Below are 17820 nucleotides of genomic sequence, written 5' to 3'. Positions count from 1 at the left end.
TTTCCATTCCAGCAAAACAGCAAAACAATTTTATACATACATAAGCAGTATAGCACAGCACTTCATCACCATAAATAACATCAATTATCATAAAGTTACAATTGTGCAATCTCTCGGCCGTAGGCAGCTATATTTTGAACATTTATAGAATCCCCTTTTAGTTTGAATACAAATCTAATTCTCATTTGTGAAAATAAATGTTACTATTGGCTATGAATTACAATAACATGGAGACATATTTTAAGCACATAAGAATGACTACATATTTTAACAAAAGTATAACAAATGGAAACAAAAAAGCATTGGCAAAGTAAAGTACTGGTTTAACAGCCCGGCACTATAGTGCACCTCTTTTTATGCGGGTATCCATATATTACCCAGCAAAAATGCTGGTGCTCGCAGTGCAAGAGAGAGCAGCTGAAATGGACAGGCCCACTACCCCATACTAACTTGAATAATTTCTTTAGGGCCAAATATGCATAGTCCCGCTCTGTTCCCATAAGTACCTGTCCTTCCGCGGGTTCGATTATATCCTTCTGTGTTTTGTTCAAGGTAGAGTGATGGTAAGACGTATACTGCAAATGGTGGTCATTTATTGTACCTATCCCAATCCTTTTTAAGACGTATTTTTAAGGTTTATTGCAATTTGCGTTGCACCGTTAGGGTGTCTAGAGGACTTGTGCGCAACACAGTGGCAGAAAAGTTATAAACCAAATAGTATGATACATTTCTAGCGTTATCTGAAGAGGACGAAGACAGTGCGCACATATTATTAATTGAGTGTTACCTCAGGATCTAGAATAGTTCAAGTGTTCCCACAATTCTGCTATTGCTGTCGCTCCAGCGTTTGTCTCTTGTAGGGTTATCCGGGACAATCTATTACAGAAACTGATCTTGCACCAGCTCAGAAGGCCATTTTGAGTAAGAGATGATATTAGGGTATGCTGGTTTCCTTGGATTGTATATATTTTAAGTTATTCAGGAAAAAAGTACTGGAGCGTGTATGCAGAGAAAAATAAACCTTTAGCTGGAGTCATGCAGATGTCACATACAACATGCTCACAACCGTAGAGCGCATATCCACATTTCTCAAACCGCCTACGTTCTCTTACTTTAAAACTAATAGCTCTTATTTTCATGCATTAGTTTTCTGAATGACACAAATAGTCCCAACGATATTGAAATAGCAGCCATTCCTCCATAGCATGGATTCCCTTCCCTTCCAGTATGCTGAATAATTCTATTGTTGAGGTGAAGCCCTTTCCCAAGTTCCATCCACAACACTAATTCAATATAGTTTTCAAATACTCAAAATCCTTTAAGTTAATTAATCCTGTTTCGTAAATCATCCTAACGAACGCTGTTTCCCTTGCCTCAATTATTGGGGATATTCAGGATCAATCTGTGCAAACACGAATAGCAGCGGCAAAGCTGTATCTGTAACGCTACCGCAAGAGGAATAAGGAAGAGACGGGTCTATGTCGATCAATGGTTAATTTTATACCCTAGAAGATAAAAGTCATTGGCGTAGCCAATAGATCTCACCTTTGGGACCTTATAAGTGTTTAGTCATCCAGCACAACATCCTTGGTACAACAATAGCAACTGTTGCATGGCTAAACACTTATAAGGTCCCAAAGGCGAGACCTATTGGCTATGTCAATGCTTGTTACTTTTAGTCCTCTACACAAATGTGCAGATATTACTATGTTGGAGTACATGGATGATGTGCATAATGTACAGATGTCTGTATATGTTCACTTTCACACGCATTATCCCTCTTCCAGTTTTCTGCACCCATTGAGATACATGATACTGCACTTAACCTTTCACCAGTCTGTTGGTCTACATATGTTACTGCACTCTCCGTACCCTGATCTCATGATATAGAAATGTTACAGCACCTGTAGCTGTACATGGCTGTTGATGTGTATATTCTTCTCATTTTTATTGAGCTTATAAAGTGCCTGGTTTCTCCAACGGAGTGTCCCCGCGCTAGGACATCACAGACCATGACCACAAGCCCTCTCCCCTACCCCCCCGCCCGAGACCCACAGGCCTAAGATGCGTAAAGTCCTGCCCCCAGAATACTAACACCCATCCGCAGGTTTTAAGTTTTTTACGAAAAATAGTTTCAGATGAATAGGTCCTTAATTCCATAGGAAGATTATTCCAGGCCTTAGCCGCGAGAAAACCAAAGGATCTACCTCCTGACCGCACCTTATGAACCTTAGGTACTACCAACTTAACTGTGCCTGTAGACCTCAGATTCCGGGTAGGTCTATAAGCAGTGAGTAATGGGCACAGATACCTCGGCCCTTTCTCATTGAGTTCAGAGTGTATATCTCCATTTGCCTTCACCTATGAGAACATACTTTTCCAAACACAGAGATGAGACGACCAGAATCTCATAAAGTGTACTTTATTTTTAATATTACATACAAAAGAGAGTGGCCTGCCACCGTCATGTCCACCCACGCCTCTCATCGCACACTGAAGATGGCTGGGTGGTATACGATAAAGTCATTCACCAGTTGTGTGCTGACGGACAAGTCCGACATGCTGTGGAACAGTGTGGGGGCAAACACCACGGATAGGTTTAGCGCTGGCATGTTGTTCACACTGGACTGGAGGTGGACCCTAGAAGAAGAAAGAGAGATCCATTAGGACTCCTTGAAGGTCAAGGGTCAATTCCATCAAAGCTGTATATAGAACAGCCAGGGAGATGTATGCAGCTTTACCTGGTGCCGAGCACAAACCGGGAGCGCAGGAAGAAGACATGGACTTCGTCGCGGTCAGTGACAGTGCACGCGCGGCGACATAGCTCGTTCTAAAGGCCCTTGTACCCAAGAGCAGGTTTGCATATAGGCCCTAACAGCTATGACCTGGCAGGAGGGTTGAAGGGTGGTATTTTTATTTTTAACACAATTTTATTGATTTCATTAAATTTCTTGCAGTATATTCCTTACAGTAATCCGTCAGCGGATAAATAGAAACATTACATCAATTAGTGCGTTATATCTGACAATATATCTCTACGCATGTAAGTGGGTTGAAGGCTTGTATTATGTGTTTTTGCTTTGCTTTTTTCAGACATCTTCATGCTCCTAAATGTTGACACACAGAATGGACAAGCACGCATCACCTGCTTCTTGATTGCCATAATCAGACTACAAGTACAGACACCAAGCAGAACAAATGTGACTAGAATAAAGCAGCGATATATATGCATGAGGCCCCATTGGTCACACAAGTAGGGCTTGTGAGTGATGAAATGAAATTTGTACTTGTATAGCGCACTTATACCCCAACTGGGGTGTCCTGGCGCTGTAACGCATACCGCTGTGGAACCCTTCTTGGCTTTTTCCCTGTGAAATGTCCACTCCTGGGCACCCCCAAGGTGAAGCCAGGCATCCTAGAGCTGTTGGGGCCGTTGTGGAGACTAAGCAAGCTATTGCCCAGAGTCGCAGAGTGGGACCCATGATTAGAATAGGCACTGAGGCGAGAATTATCAGGTCCGAGGAAATTGAGCCAAGACCCGCCGAGGCGGGAATTGAACCCTGGTCCCGGGCTAGACCTCTGCATCAGGGTCTGCCGCTTCTAACCATTGAGCCACACTCCTCCACAAATAGAGGACAGAGATATGTATAAGGTTAGGAGGAAAAAACACTCTCCATAAGGCACCATTGGTCCAAAAATGGGACTGGTAGTGGGAAAGCTTAGAAACTAGAACTTGGCTGGGCTGAAAAACATCAGATGTGAAGGCGAATAATTGTCCATATCGTATTGGGTATCGAAAAGAACATAGTGTTCGGCTGGTAGGTTGGATTTAGACAGGCGGGGACAAATGCTCCATAGGCAGCAGGTTCTTGAGGAGGCATATGAAGCTGTGAAAGGAGGGGGTGCTTATACTATGGAGAGGGGGCATTCCACGCTTTGCCAGAAAAGGCTCTTAGTAGAGTGGGTTTATGCCTGCCACTCCCTGTCTGCCCCTTCAACCAATCCATGCTTTCCTGCCCAGGGACCCTTTATCACTTTCTTACTACTTTTCTTTTTTCCTTTATTACATTTTCTTCTTCACCACCCCTTTTCTGTATAGGTTTTTCACTTTTTTCTAACAATCCTCCTAGACGTCAGCCATTCATAGGAATGTGACTACAAACTGACATAGCCTTTGTTGTTTTTCCTCTCACTCTGTAATCTTTACTGATTACGAATTTAAATTTTTTATTTTTTTTATTTATCATTTCCAGTACATATCATGTACAGCTCCATAGTTTCACCGATTATCAACTTCATTGTCCATACATTTGGACATTACAATTTCTTTCCCGTTTTCTCAATTTACTCTTGCACCAACATATGCAGTATACGTACTTATTACGAATCCACTGAGTCGTTTATAGCATTTTTTCTCAACAAGTCAACCTTAGGGGCCCCAAATATATGTCTACCCGTCTTTTAGCCAGTAGTATCGCTACTGCTATAAACTCACATATCCTCCTCCTCTTTTTTGGGAGCGCGCCCAGCGTGCATACCTGTGGACTACACTGGATCTCATCTGATGTGATATCCCTCAAGTCTTGAACTACATGTGCCCAAAAAATCTTGAATAAGCTCACCATCCCATGCCAGATGCATACAACCTGCTCCGTCTCGCCTGCACCACTTGCATCCATCAGTATCTCTGAGACCATACCTGTGCAGTTTAGCTGGTGTATAATACATTTGCTGTATATATTTAAAATGAATAATACGCAAGCTGCAATTGGATGTTAACAGCTCTGTTAACACACAGCATCTCTCCCATTGCTCCAGTGTCACCTCAGGGTCTAATGTTTCATTCCAGTGTTCAGGGGCCTCAATGTTGGTGCCTCGGCTCTCTTCTAGCGCGGTCTTATATAATTCAGTGACGAGCTGGCCCCGTGTGGGGCTAGCTAGAAATGTCTGTAATGGTTGGAGCACTGGTGGGTCCTCTGGGAACTCAGAGCATAGTTCCTGGATCGCTGCACGAAGTCGATAACATATGAATGTGAATAGGGGCATTTTGTACTGTATATAGTTGAACTTGTGAGATGTTAGAAATGTCCCTTCTGGGTTTACATCTCCCACCTTATCTATACCTGCCTGCCCCCTGTTCCTGTATGACTGATAAGGCTGGGTGGTGTCCTAGAGGGAGTGACGGGGCGTATAACTGAGGTTTATTGGCTTTCGCACCCAAAATCGGCCATGCGAATGTGGTGCAATATATCATGTTTATTTCTGGGCGCGGTATTCCTCGTCTCTTGGGTGCTAGAATGTAGCGAAGTGGTGTGCGGTAAGCTTTTCTGCCTTCTACTGTCAGATGCAGTGTGTACATATGGGGGCGGGGGGGTTATACTAGTAGTGTGCAAATTGAGCCTGTACACATGTAAGCCTTACCCAACCTGTTTATATGACCTGGTCAGTGCCTCCCATTTAATGCGTGCCGTTTTCCTGCCCATATTAGCTCTTGCCGGTGAGTGTGTATAGTTTTAAAAAGGGGGCTCAGTAATATGATACGTATATTTGTATACAAATATAAAAATCGCGATAGTACTATAATTTTTTATCCTGTCCGCTACGGATAGTGGCATACTGATCCACCTCTCAATTTGATTCTCCAGTTTTGCGATTGTCCTTTCATATACTCCCTTATTATCTCCTCTGGATCTCTATGTATCCATATTCCTGAAAATGTTACAGGGTCCACAGTACATTCTAAAGGGTAATCTAGCGCATGTGGTAAAAACTTTAACGTTAAGGGTATTATTATTGACTTCGACTAGTTCATGCAAAGGCCTGAGTATTGTTCAAAGCGGATATATTTCCGGAGTATTGGGGCGAGCTGTGTTCCGGGGTCCCTGACATACAGCACCGGGTCGTCCACATATAATGAAATATGTATTTGTCTCTGATGGAAGCGTAGTGTCGAGGTCGCAATGCCATTGGTTGCAGAATTAGAGATAAAAATAGGGGGGACAGAGATGTCTGGTGCCCCTATAAATTGACAGTATTTCAGATGTATACCCATTTATTTGCACTCTCGCTCCACGGCGGTATACAGTAATCTTATGAATCTCTGAAACCCTCCGGGATCCCCATTTGTCATAGAATTTTAAACATATATTCCCAAATCCACAGAGTCAAATGCCTTAGCAGCATCTAATAGTACTGCTGCAGCCTCTAATTTCGGGTTGAGTTGAAGGTATAGCGCAAAAAGCGTACATAGATAGTGCATGTTGGCTCTAGTCGGTATAAACCGGACTTGTCCATGAGAATGATTGTCAATGTTTGCAATCTAGCCGCTAGCACTTTTGTTAGGGTCTTCGCGTCCATGTTAATGAGAGACAGCGTGCAGTAGAATTCCCAGTGGGTCGGTGACATATCTGGTTTCAATAAAGCTATTATTAAAGCCTCACAAAGTGGGGATAGAAGGATTCCATTCTTCAAAGCCTCTTTGTACATCTCTAGGATATAGGGTATAATCAAGTCTGCAAACTCTTTATCGAATTCACTAGTCAATCCATCCAGACTTGGTGCTTTCTTGTTCAGCAATGTACATATGGCCACAAGTATTTCTCCTTCATCTATGGGCTGGCTTAGATATTCCCTCTGCCCATTCGATAGCCATGGAAGCGCTATACCCACTAGAAAGTCATCTAGTGCCTCTGCATTAATTTGTCCCCGGGATGCATATAGTCCTTCATAAAATTCCCTGAACTGTGTTACTATTCCAGGTATGTCATAGTGATCTACTCCATCTCTGTTCGTTATCATGCTCGTAGTAGTTTGTCTCTTACCTGGGGTTATTCTATTGACCAAGTTATGGCCTCATCTTCCCACTTCACCGTATGCTCTTGCGACATTGCGACAGACTATACACTGCGTTTCGTTCTGTGCCAGGTCGTTATAGTCTGTAATCTGTTCACGTATAGAATCCAGGGTGATTGGGTTTGGTGCCATAATCTTTTTCTAATTGTTGTAGGGTGTCTTCTATCTGTTTCAATTGTCTGCATATATCTTTCAGTATTCCGGCCTTTGTACTTCTACATACACCCCGAATTGTGACCTTAAATGCTTCCCATAAAGTGCTTTCCTTCTTAACCGAGCCCTTATTAATTTCAAAATAGTCTGCAATGGCTTGTCAGATGGTGGTCTTACATACTGGGTCTAATAGTGCGTCTGCCCTGAATCTCCACGTAAATTGTCAAGGAGTGCATAATGGTATTTTTATTGCAGGTGCCACCGGATTGTTATCAGAGAGCATCCTTGCCAAGTGTCTCAGCCCTGCTTGTGGGCCTTGGCATAATACTTTCTGCTACTGGTTTCTTTTCGGAATAGTGTATTTTCCATAAATGCAGCCAGTCCTGAGAGTCCTCCTCTTCCGCTGTTTTTTGTTTTTGTTTTTTTTGACGCAATAAATCTCAAAAAGACTTTGGCTGCCTTTGGGCTGGTGCACATCTTTTGTTGGCCACCATAGTCTATACGCAGACGTGCTGGATACAACACTGCGTACGGTATTTCAGCTTTCTGTAGTTGCTGTTTTATGGTTAAGTAATCTGTTCTCGCTGCTTGGACGGCTGCTGCAAAATCCGGGCAAAAAGATACCTGGTATCCTTGGTAATTAAGCTCTCTCTGCGATGCACTGTGTCCCGGTCACGGTTATTGAGTAATTTAGCAATAATGGGTCGCGGTGTGGCAACTGGAGGAGGCCCCCCTGTCAAAATCTATGGGCTTGTTCTAAGACTAGCATATTGGACAGGTTCTCTTGTCTGAAGAAAGTGGCTAGCATCTGTTCTCCATCCGCCCTGTGTTTGCGGTCTATGGAACACCAAGAATGTCTTCAGCGTTCTTCTAAGTCTTCATTTTTCGCCTGTATGACCTCTAATATTTTCTCCACGGCTGTGCACAACCCGGTTACTGTGTGTATTTCATCTTCTGCATTCGAAAGTCTTTGCTCTGCTTCCGTTAACCTGGATGCTTGCTTATTCAGTTTTGTTGATATGTTATCTATACGCAATTTTAGGGAGTCAATTTTGCCATCTATTAATAGGAGGCTCTACTGCATGGCTTGCAATTTAGATTCTATTGCTGACGCTCCCTGCATTTCAAAGTCCAGATCTGAGTCTCTATGCGCTTCCTGTGTATCCCCGAGAGATTTCTTTGCTTGAAAAGTTTATCTTGGTAGGCTTTTATTTGTTTTCCCCATGTCTGTAGTGTGGTGGCGCTTTCGTTTTTCTCGTCTGCCCTCTATCAATGGCCAAACTCTGTGACGCAGCAGGAAGTTTCAATATCAGTACTGCTTTGTTCTGTACTCCCTTAGTCCGCTGCAACAGAAAAATAGGTGTTGACAGTCGGAGTCGTCTCTCATGCAATGTACGGCTGACTCCAATGTGAGAGCTGCTGGGAAAAGAGAACATTTCGGCTGGGATGGAGGGGAGTGGATGCATCGGAGAGAGTCTGAAAGTTGTGCATAGCCTTTTTGGCTCAATAGTTTAGGGAGCTACATGTCCAACATACTTACAAATACTGCACTTCACACAATCCCATGGGGTGGAGTAATGAAGTACCTAACCCACGGAGCTCCCGTGTTAGGGGGGGCACACACCAGGATGGTCCCAGTGGTGTAGCAAGGTCAGGTGGTACCCGGTGCAGAGAATTTCTTGTCACCCCCAACTTGACAAAATGGCAAAAGGAAAATGCGACTTACCAGTATGCATCTGTTCTTGGCATGCAGATTCACACACTATGCATAGATGCCATCTGGTGTTGGACCCGGATGTTTGCATTTTTTTATTGTCTTGGAAAGTCTTTGGAAGTCACGCGATAGGTGAATCCCCCTTTGGACAATAGTGCGCATGGGCATTGACTCCATATTAAAAAAAAAACAAAAAAAATCGCCAAGAAGGGAAATGATGGAGTTTTGTGAGAACAGACAGAGATGTCCATGTATGTTGTATCTAAAGATAATACTGAAACAGATCAAGGTAGCCGTGGAGGTGGGTGGGCGTGGGTCAATCTGCAGCTCTACATGCCAAGAACAGATGCATACTGGTAAGTAGCATTTTCCGTTCGAGGCATATGAGCTGCAGACCACACACTATGCATAGATTGCATAGCAGTACTGTCCCTTTAGCGGCGACCACCAATATCTGTTGCAGTAGTTTGAAATAATGTTTTGAGTACAGCTTGGCGCACACTAGCTTGTTTTATTTGCACATCTACACAATAGTGTTTTGTGAATGTGTGCGGTGTAGACCATGTAGCTGCTTTGCAGATGTCATCTAAGGGAATGTTTTCTAAAAATGCCATTGATGCCCCTATCTTGCGAGTGGAATAGAAATAGAAAGTGTACGTTTTGCTTTGTGATTGCAAATTTGTATACATTTGACAATCCACCTTGCAATTTCAGACTTTGATATGGGATTGCCTTTATGCGGTGGTGAAAAGGAAACAAAACGCTGTTTTGTTTTACAAAAAGGTTTTGTTCTGTCAATGTAGTAAAGAAGTGCTCTTTTTACATCTAATGTATGAAGAGCTCTTTCTGCTACTGTTTGTGGTTGTGAGAAGAAGACTGGCAACTCTACTGATTGGTTGAGATGGAAGGGAGTAATAACCTTTGGAAGGAATTTGGGATTTGTTCTGAGAACCACTTTGTTATGATGGAGTTGTAAAAAATGTTCTTGAATAATTAGTGCCTGTAGCTCACTGACTTTTCTGAGAGATGTGATAGCCACAAGGAAAGCAACTTTCCATATAAGAAATTGTAGCTCACTTTTATGCAAAGGTTCAAATGGAGGTCCCATTAACCTAGTGAGCACGATGTTTAGATTCCACACTGGAGAGTGTGGTACCCTGGGAGGAATTATTCTTTTGAGGCCTTCTATAAATGCTTTAATGGCAGGTACTCTGAATAATGACAGATGTCTATTTTGCAGGTAGGCTGCTATGGCAGTGAGATGTAATATGATTGATGTGTAAGCTAGATTACATCTTTGAAGATGTAGCAGGTAACATATGGTGTTTTGAATAGACGCATCTAGAGGATTGATTGTGTTATTGGTACAGTATATTACAAATCTTTTCCACTTGGCTGCATAGCAGGCTCTAGTGGTGGGGCGTGTAGCTTCTTTTATGACATTAAGACAATCAGATGGAAGATTTAGAAAACCAAATTCTAGGACTTCAGGAGCCAGATCGCCAGGTTGAGCTGTGCTGGATCTGGGTGTCTGATCTCTCCATGGTTCTGTGTTAAAAGTTGTGGGGAGAGATGTAGTTTTTAGTGCTGGACTACTGATAGTTCCAGCAATGTTTTGTACCAGGGTTGTCTGGCCCATGTTAGAGCAACTAGGATCAGTGTTAGTGACTGTTGTTGCAGTTTGCGTACCGCTAGTGGAATGAGTGGGAGAGGCGGAAAAGCGTAGGCAAATCTGCCTGACCAATTCATCCATATTGCATTGCCTTTGGACAATGGGTGTGGATATCTGGGGGCGAAGCTTGGGCATTTTGTGTTTAAATGTGTGGCGAAGAGATCTATCTCTGGATGCCCCCACATTACGAAAAACGGTTGCAGGACGTGTGGATGAAGTTCCCACTCATGGATCTGTTGTGTCTGACGACTTAACAGATCTGCCATCTGATCCTGGAAGATGTTGGGCTAACAGGAATATGTTCTGAGGAATTGCCCATCTCCATATGCTCTGTGCTAGTTGAGAGAGCTGCAAAGCGTGTGTCCCCCCTTCTTTTTGTAGATAATACATCGCTGTTATATTGTCCGTCCAGATTAAAATGGCTTTGTTTGATACGTGTTTCTGGAATGCTTTTAATGCCAGAAATATTGCTAGTAGCTTCAAATGATTGATGTGGTGTAACTTTTGCTGTGGTGTCCACCTGCCTTGTATGGTGTGATGTAGTAGATGAGCTCCCCAGCCGGTGAGTGATGAGTCTGCTGTTAACACAATTTGTGGAACCGGGTCTTGGAAGGGTTGCCCTTTGGAAAGGTTTTGGGTGTTCCACCACTGCAGAGAGCGATGTGTGCGGCCGTCTACCAACACCAGATCTGTTAACTGGCCTTGAGCTTCTTTCCACTGACGTGCTAAGCATTCCTGGAAGGGGCGCTTCTGGAGTCTTGCAGGAGGTACTATGGATATACAAGAGGCCATCATCCCTATGAGTTGCATGAACACTCGAGCTGGTAGCGAGTGTTGCAGTTGGAACTTTGTTATAAGGGCCTGCATGCTTGCTAACCTGGCTGGATTGGGATATGCAAGGCCTTTTGAGGTGTCTATTGTGGCACCTAGGTATTGTTGGATGCGGGATGGTTGGAAGTGAGACTTTGGGTGATTTATTGTAAACCCTAAGTCATGCAGTAGTTGGATTGTGGTGTGTGTGTGTGACCTACATACTGAGTATGTGACTTGGCTTTCATGAGCCAGTCGTCCAAGTATGGGAAGACATGAATTTGTTGTCTTCTTTAGTGGGCTGCTACCACTGCTAGACATTTTGTGAATACTCTGGGTGCTATGGTAACTTCGAATGGGAGTACCTTGAACTGGTAATGCTGACCGTCCACTACAAACCGAAGATATTTCCTGTGAACCGGGTGAATGGAAATGTGGAAGTAGGCATCCTTGAGATCTAAAGTGGCAAGGAAATCGCCTTGTTTTAGAAGGGGAAGGACTTGTTGAAGAGCGACCATGTGAAAATGGTCTGAGGTCTAATATGGGCCTCAGGGTTCCATCCTTCTTTGGGATTAGAAAATACAGGGAGTAAACTCCTGTGTTTTGATGGTGAAGGGAAACTGGTTCTATTGCATCTTTGTGCAGTAGGGAAAGCACCCCTGGTTTTAGCAGCATTAAATGTTCTGTTGACATTGGGCGCTGTTTGGGTAGCATATTGGGCGGAGAGGCAGTAAGCTCCAGGCAATATTCAGGTTGGATAATTTGTCTCATCCACCTGTCTGTGGTGATATTGTTCCAGACAGGTAGGAACTGGGTTAATCGTCCCCCGACTGGAGTGGGATAGTCCGGGGGAGCGACGGGAAGTCATTGTTTGGGGGTGGTGGCAGTACAAGTATTGATAGTTTTGCTCCTACCTTTGCTGTTATTGCCCCTGTGGCCTCCTCCGGGAGAGGAGGTTTGTGTGGAACTTTTATATGAAGTGGAGACGTTATCTGTGTGGAAGCCTCTAGAGGCGCCCATATAAGAGGAGCGACGAAAAGAACTTCTGGGAGCGTGCGATTGCAAGGCTCCCATTGATTTGGCAGTGTCAGTGTCTTTTTTCATCTTCTCTAAAGATGAATCCACCATAGGTCCAAATAAGTGTTGTTGGTCAAAGGGTTGGTTCAGTATGGTAGTCTGAACCTAAGGTTTAAACCCTGATATTCTTAGCCAGGCATGTCTGCGTAAAAGGACACTGGTATTTATGGCTCCGGAGGCTGTATCTGCAGCATCTAGAGCACACCCCCAATAGAGGTATTGGTTACAAGTTTACCTTCCAGTATAAGATCAGTGGCTCTTGTCTTATATTGATCTGGAAGGTGTTGTAGTAGGGTCTCTAGCTCGTCATAGTGTGCCCTATCGTATCTGGCTAGTAAAGCCTGTGTGTTGGCAATCCTCCATATGTTGGCTGCTTGTGACGCTGTTCTTTTGGCAGATGCGCCCAAGAGTTTTGACTCTTTGCCAGGTGGTGGAGCATCACCGGAGGTTTGAGAACTGGCCCTTTTCCTGGCGTTTGAAACAACCAAGGAATCTAAGGGAAGTTGTCCCTTATTGTATGCAGTCTGAGTTGGGGCAGCCTTGTACTTTTTTCTATTCTAGGATTAATGACTCTAGCTCTAACTGGGTCTTTAAAGACTTCAGGATCGTGTTTAATTACCCCTTTTAACATTGGTAGAATTGAGGTGGACCTTTGGGATGTTGCAAAAGTGTCCATAAGGAAGTCTTCTTCTATGGGGTCTGTATGTAAGTTTACCCCGTGGTATTGTGCAGCCCTGTGTATTAGTTGAGTGAAACCTATAGTGTCCTCTGGAGGAGATGGTCTACATGGATAGACATCTTGTGGTGTATCAGGAACATCTGGAGTGCCATCATTTTCCCATGAGTCATTTGGGATGTGATGAATAGGCCCCTGTGGAGGTTCATTTTCCCCTTCATCACCAGTGGTATCATCATCATGTGGAGGTGGAGGAGATTCTGATGGTATTAGAGATGGAACAGGAGAAATGTATAGTGGAGGAGGAGGTGGAGAAGGGATCCTTAAAGAAGAGGTAGCAATTTTTCTTTAAAGGATGTGGAGATGGTGTAGGTTTGGCCATTTTCCATTTTTTCGAGTCCGAATGCTTGTGTGGCACAGTCTTTGGAGTTGTTGTATGCACATTTGGTTTGGAATGGGGGACTTTTGTAATTTCTAATTTCTAATTTAAAATATTTCTAGAGCGCAACGTACACCTTGCGGTTTCTTGGCGCTGGGGGGATTGGCTACTGCAGAAAAAGAGACCAAAAGGAAAGATAAAGGAAGTATTAGAAGAATTTAAGAGGGAAAAGCCTGGCTGAAGAGGAATGTTTTGAGATCTCTACGAAAGGGAAGGTACTGAGTAGCAGAGCGGAGGTGATCAGGGAGTGAGTTCCAAAAGGTTGGAGCCAGGGTGGAAAAGCTGGCCCCGCCCCACTTTTTACGTGTGAAGCGAGGAGTCTGAAGAAGGGACATGGAGGAAGACCGGAGTTCTCTTGCAGGTACATAGGGATGGATAAGTGAAGTGATAAACGCGGGGGCAGTGCCCTGGCGGGCCTGAAAGGCCATGCAGCCGATCTTAAAAAGGGAACGTTCTTTTACAGGGAGCCAGTGAAGCTCCCTGAGAAGGGGGGTGGAATGGTGATAACGAGGAAGGCCGTACACCAGTCGCGCTGCCTGGTTTTGGATAATCTGGAGTCTACGCAAGCTGTATGCGGGAATACCATGATAGAGGGCGTTTGCGTAGTCCAGTCGCGATATCACAAGTGCAGCCACGATGATCTTAAGTGCCTGGGGGGAAAAGAAACGGGAAATAGAGCGGATAGTACGAAGAGTGAGAAAGCAAGAGGAAACCACAGAACTGATATGTGAATGGAGAGTGAGCTGATTATTTATTTTTACACCAAGAGTTTTGACTGTGGTGGAAGGGGTGGGTGAGGGACCGAGAGAGGGGGGCCAGAAAAAAGAGTTCCAGGGGCTGGATGAACCACCCGTGAGAACCAGCTCGGTTTTATCCGGGTTCAACTTAAGGTGGTTGTGGTTCATCCAGTCCCTGATGAAAGTCATAGTTGACTGGAAGTTAGAGACAGAGAGAGGAGAAGAGGATAGATCAAAGATGAGCTGGAGGTCATCCGCGTAGTTATAGACGGTGACCTCCAGCTGCTGAAGTGCGAAAATGAGAGGAAAGATATAGAGATTGAAAAGCAAGGGGGAAAGAGAGGAGCCCTGGGGAACACCGCACGTGACGGGCAGAGGAGTGGCCGTGAAGTTACCTAACCGAACCGCCTGAGTGCGGTCCCTCAGAAAGGAGGAGAGCCAGACGAGGGCTGATCCCCCGATACCGGCCGCCTTGACACGGGTAAGTAAGATGGTGTGGTCCACCGTGTCAAAGGCGGCGGAGAGATCGAGGAGGACCAGTGCCTGGTGCTTGTTCTCATCCATGCCCTTTCTGAGATTGTCTAGGACTGCGACCACGACTGATTCGGTCGAGTGCCTAGGACGGAACCCGGCTTGGCGGGATGCCAATCCTCCGCTTGCCTCAACATGGGCGCTAAGTGCCGCAGTGACGTGGCGTTCCATCACCTTGCCCAGAAAGGGTAACAAGGAGATGGGGCGATAGTTGGCCGAGATGGAAGGTTCCGCGCCAGGTTTTTTCAATATGGGCACTATTGTTGCAGCCTTTAGCGCAGAGGGCACAACACCCTGTGCCAAGGAGCTGTTGAGGAAAGCGATGGGGAGGTCAGGGCAGCTGGAGTAAATTTGCTGCAGGACTCGCGCCGGGCAAACGTCCACAGGAGACCCTGACTTCACTTTGGGAAGTATCTCCAGAAAGGAGTCCTGGGTGAGAGGGGGAAAGGATGTAAATGGGACTAGAACGGACGGAGGGGAGGAATCGACGAAGGCAGACGAGGGTGGTGGAATGTTGGTCTTAATGGTGACAATTTTCTCTACGAAATAGGTGTTCAGTTGGTCACAGAGGAGCTGGGAAGGAGGAATTTGGGACGAGGTTCGGTCTGAGAATGCCAGGTCATTCACTATGCTGAAGATTTCCCTGGTTTTATTTTCTGCAGAGGTTATTTTTAAAGAAAAATAGGAAGTTTTTGCATCCAGGATTGCAGATTTATATTTGGCCAGTGCTGATAGAAAATGGATTTTTAATGAGGGGCTGTAATTTCTCCTCCATTGCCTCTCCGCCCGTCGGGCACTCAGTTTGAGATCCTTTAGGTGGTCATTAAACCATCTATTGGAGTCCTTGGGACGGCGGATGGAGATACGGCGTAAAGGCGCCACTAAGTCGCAACCTCCAGCCAGCCAGATGTTAATGGCCTTAGCTTGAGAGGCAGATGATAAGCCCTCAAGAATGGGAATGGAGTTGCAAAGTGAGGAGGTCAAGGAGGGATAATCCAGTCTGTTCCAGTTCCGCGCCCAGGTGTTTTTGGTATGCGGAGTTTTAGGCATCAGGTTTCGGAGAATGGAAAAGGAAATGAGGGTGTGGTCGGACCATGGGCACAGCGAAACAGCAGCCGAGGCCACAGGGAGGTTAAGGGACCAGACCTGGTCCAGAGTGTGCCCATGGGAGTGAGTGGGAACGGATATGTGTGACACAAAGTTGAGGGATGAAAGATAGTCCGTGAATTCTTTAGAGGCTAAGCACTCATGTGGGTCTGAGGGCCAGTAATTGAAGTCCCCTAGGACCAAGACCGAGGCAAAGTTGACCACCAGGTTAGCCAACAGATCTTGAAATGCCGTAAAAAATGAGGGTAAGGACTGAGGTGGGCGCGGTACATAAGGAGACAAGTGATGGGGGGAGAAAAAGAAAGAGAGCGAACTACCAGGAAATCAGCAGGGGGAATAAGGGGAAAAGGAAGTTGTTGAAAGTTCAGCTCCGACCGAGCAATTAGGGCGAAGGTCGGTTCCGAAGGTTTGGTTGGAGTCTTTGGAACTGGCTGCTTGGTTGGCTCCGATGATTTTTTCGGATCGGAGGTGCCAGATGTCTTTGGAACTGGTTGTTTTTTCGGTTCCAATGGTTTTTTGGAATCCGAAGGTTGATTAGTGGGTTTCGGAACCGGTGGCCCTTGATCCGAAGTGTGAGTGTCTTTTGGGTTCGGTGCCCAATGCGCCGGTGTGGAATCAGGCGTCGGCGCGGACGAGGACGATGGTTTGTCTTTCTGTTTCTCTTTCAGTTTCTCTTTAGTCGGTGCCGAGGATGGAGTTTTGCAAAAACAACAGTTGATGGACACTGACATCAGGCTGGCTCAATCCCGAGTGGCCTGAAGGCTTATTTGCAGACTTCTTTGCTGAGCCCGAAGGAGGGGCGTGGAAAGTTTTATCATGGTATGCACCTAGGCCCGAAGGTGAAGGTGTTACCATAGCCTTTAAATGGGTGGGTGGGTGGGGGGGAGGGGTCGACGTCAGTACTTACGACCCGTTGCTTCAGAGACGCTGAAATTGCCTTCTTCCTTCCGCTCCTGCTCCGGTACATTGATGCCTTGCTGGAAGATGTCGTCTGGTATCGATGTCAATGATTGAGCCATGCTTCTTCGAGCTCGATGATCTCTGATGGTTTTCTTGGAGTGGAAAGAGGCACAAGCCGGACAGTCTTTGGCCTCGTGCTCAGGTGAAAGGCAGAGGTTACACACCTCAGGCAGATCGGCATGTGGAAACCTGGATCCACAATGAGGCCATTTTTTGAAAGGAGTCCTTTCCATGAGCCAAGAAGGCCTGATGGCGCAGCTAGGCCCGAAGGCCTGCTTCAACGACCGAAACCGAAGTAAAAGTTTGTAGAGATGTGCGTCGAAAGGGAAACGCAATCGAAAACAATACCGAAGAATTGGGTAAGGATTGCGCGTCGAAAGGTAACTCTAACGATACCGAACTGGAACGCGTGGAACACATCCGAGCCCAATGGCGTAAAAAAACTATTTGAAGATGGAGTTGATGACCATGCGTACTATTGTCCAAAGGAGGAGTCACCAATCTCGCGACCTCCAAACACTTTCCAAGACAATAACAAACTGCAAACATCCGGGCCCAAAACGAGATGGCGATCTATGCATAGTGTGTGATCTGCAGCTCATATGCCTCGAATATATGTGTTGAAAGCACATATTTTTGCCATATTGACCCCCCCCTCCCTCAGTGATGACAACAGGGGCGGCCGGCAGCCACTGCACCTCCCTTCCTAAACCACTGGGTGGTCCCCAGTAACACTCATCAACATCTACCAAAGCTGAATGGATTATTTTATTAACTGTCGTCTCTCTTCTTAGCTGTAGAAGTCATAGTACAGGGAGGGAGGTGAGGGGGTGGCACGAGAAGTTGGGGCTTTGACCTTTGTTTTTGCATTTGTCTTACTGCTGCAACATCTTCGCACCCCGCCATCCTATGGTTGTAGGTGGGTGTACATGTAACTATGTACCTGTGAATAAAACAGAGTTAACCATGAAGTGTCTTGATGTTTCTACAGGGTCAGATTTATGTTAGGAGTGACCTCGTAAGGGATCAGTTACACATTCTATCGGACGTGGCTAAGTAGCCAAAAAACAACGGAATGGAATGCAGTCTGAG

General features: G+C 45.3%; 1 protein-coding gene across 4 annotated transcripts in view; it reads right to left on the bottom strand.

Moving 5' to 3' along the window:
• Positions 1-2406: 2406 nt before the first annotated feature.
• The window catches only part of LOC144752216 (arf-GAP with Rho-GAP domain, ANK repeat and PH domain-containing protein 1-like), a 309705-nt gene continuing 294291 nt past the window's right edge, over positions 2407-17820 (bottom strand). For all 4 annotated transcript variants that reach the window (XR_013594053.1, XM_078640182.1, XM_078640183.1 and 1 more), the window contains one exon: positions 2407-2640. Coding sequence is in view for 3 of the 4 variants with exons in the window: in XM_078640182.1 (XP_078496308.1) it covers positions 2484-2640 (157 nt within the window). In the remaining variant the exon portion in view is untranslated. The remainder of the gene's footprint in view (positions 2641-17820) is intronic.

This window comes from Lissotriton helveticus, chromosome 4_2 (assembly GCF_964261635.1).
Source record: "Lissotriton helveticus chromosome 4_2, aLisHel1.1, whole genome shotgun sequence".
In the NCBI taxonomy this organism is placed as follows: domain Eukaryota; kingdom Metazoa; phylum Chordata; class Amphibia; order Caudata; family Salamandridae; genus Lissotriton; species Lissotriton helveticus.
The sequence above is the reverse complement of the archived record's forward strand: the minus strand, read 5'-3'. Positions and strand labels throughout refer to the sequence as shown.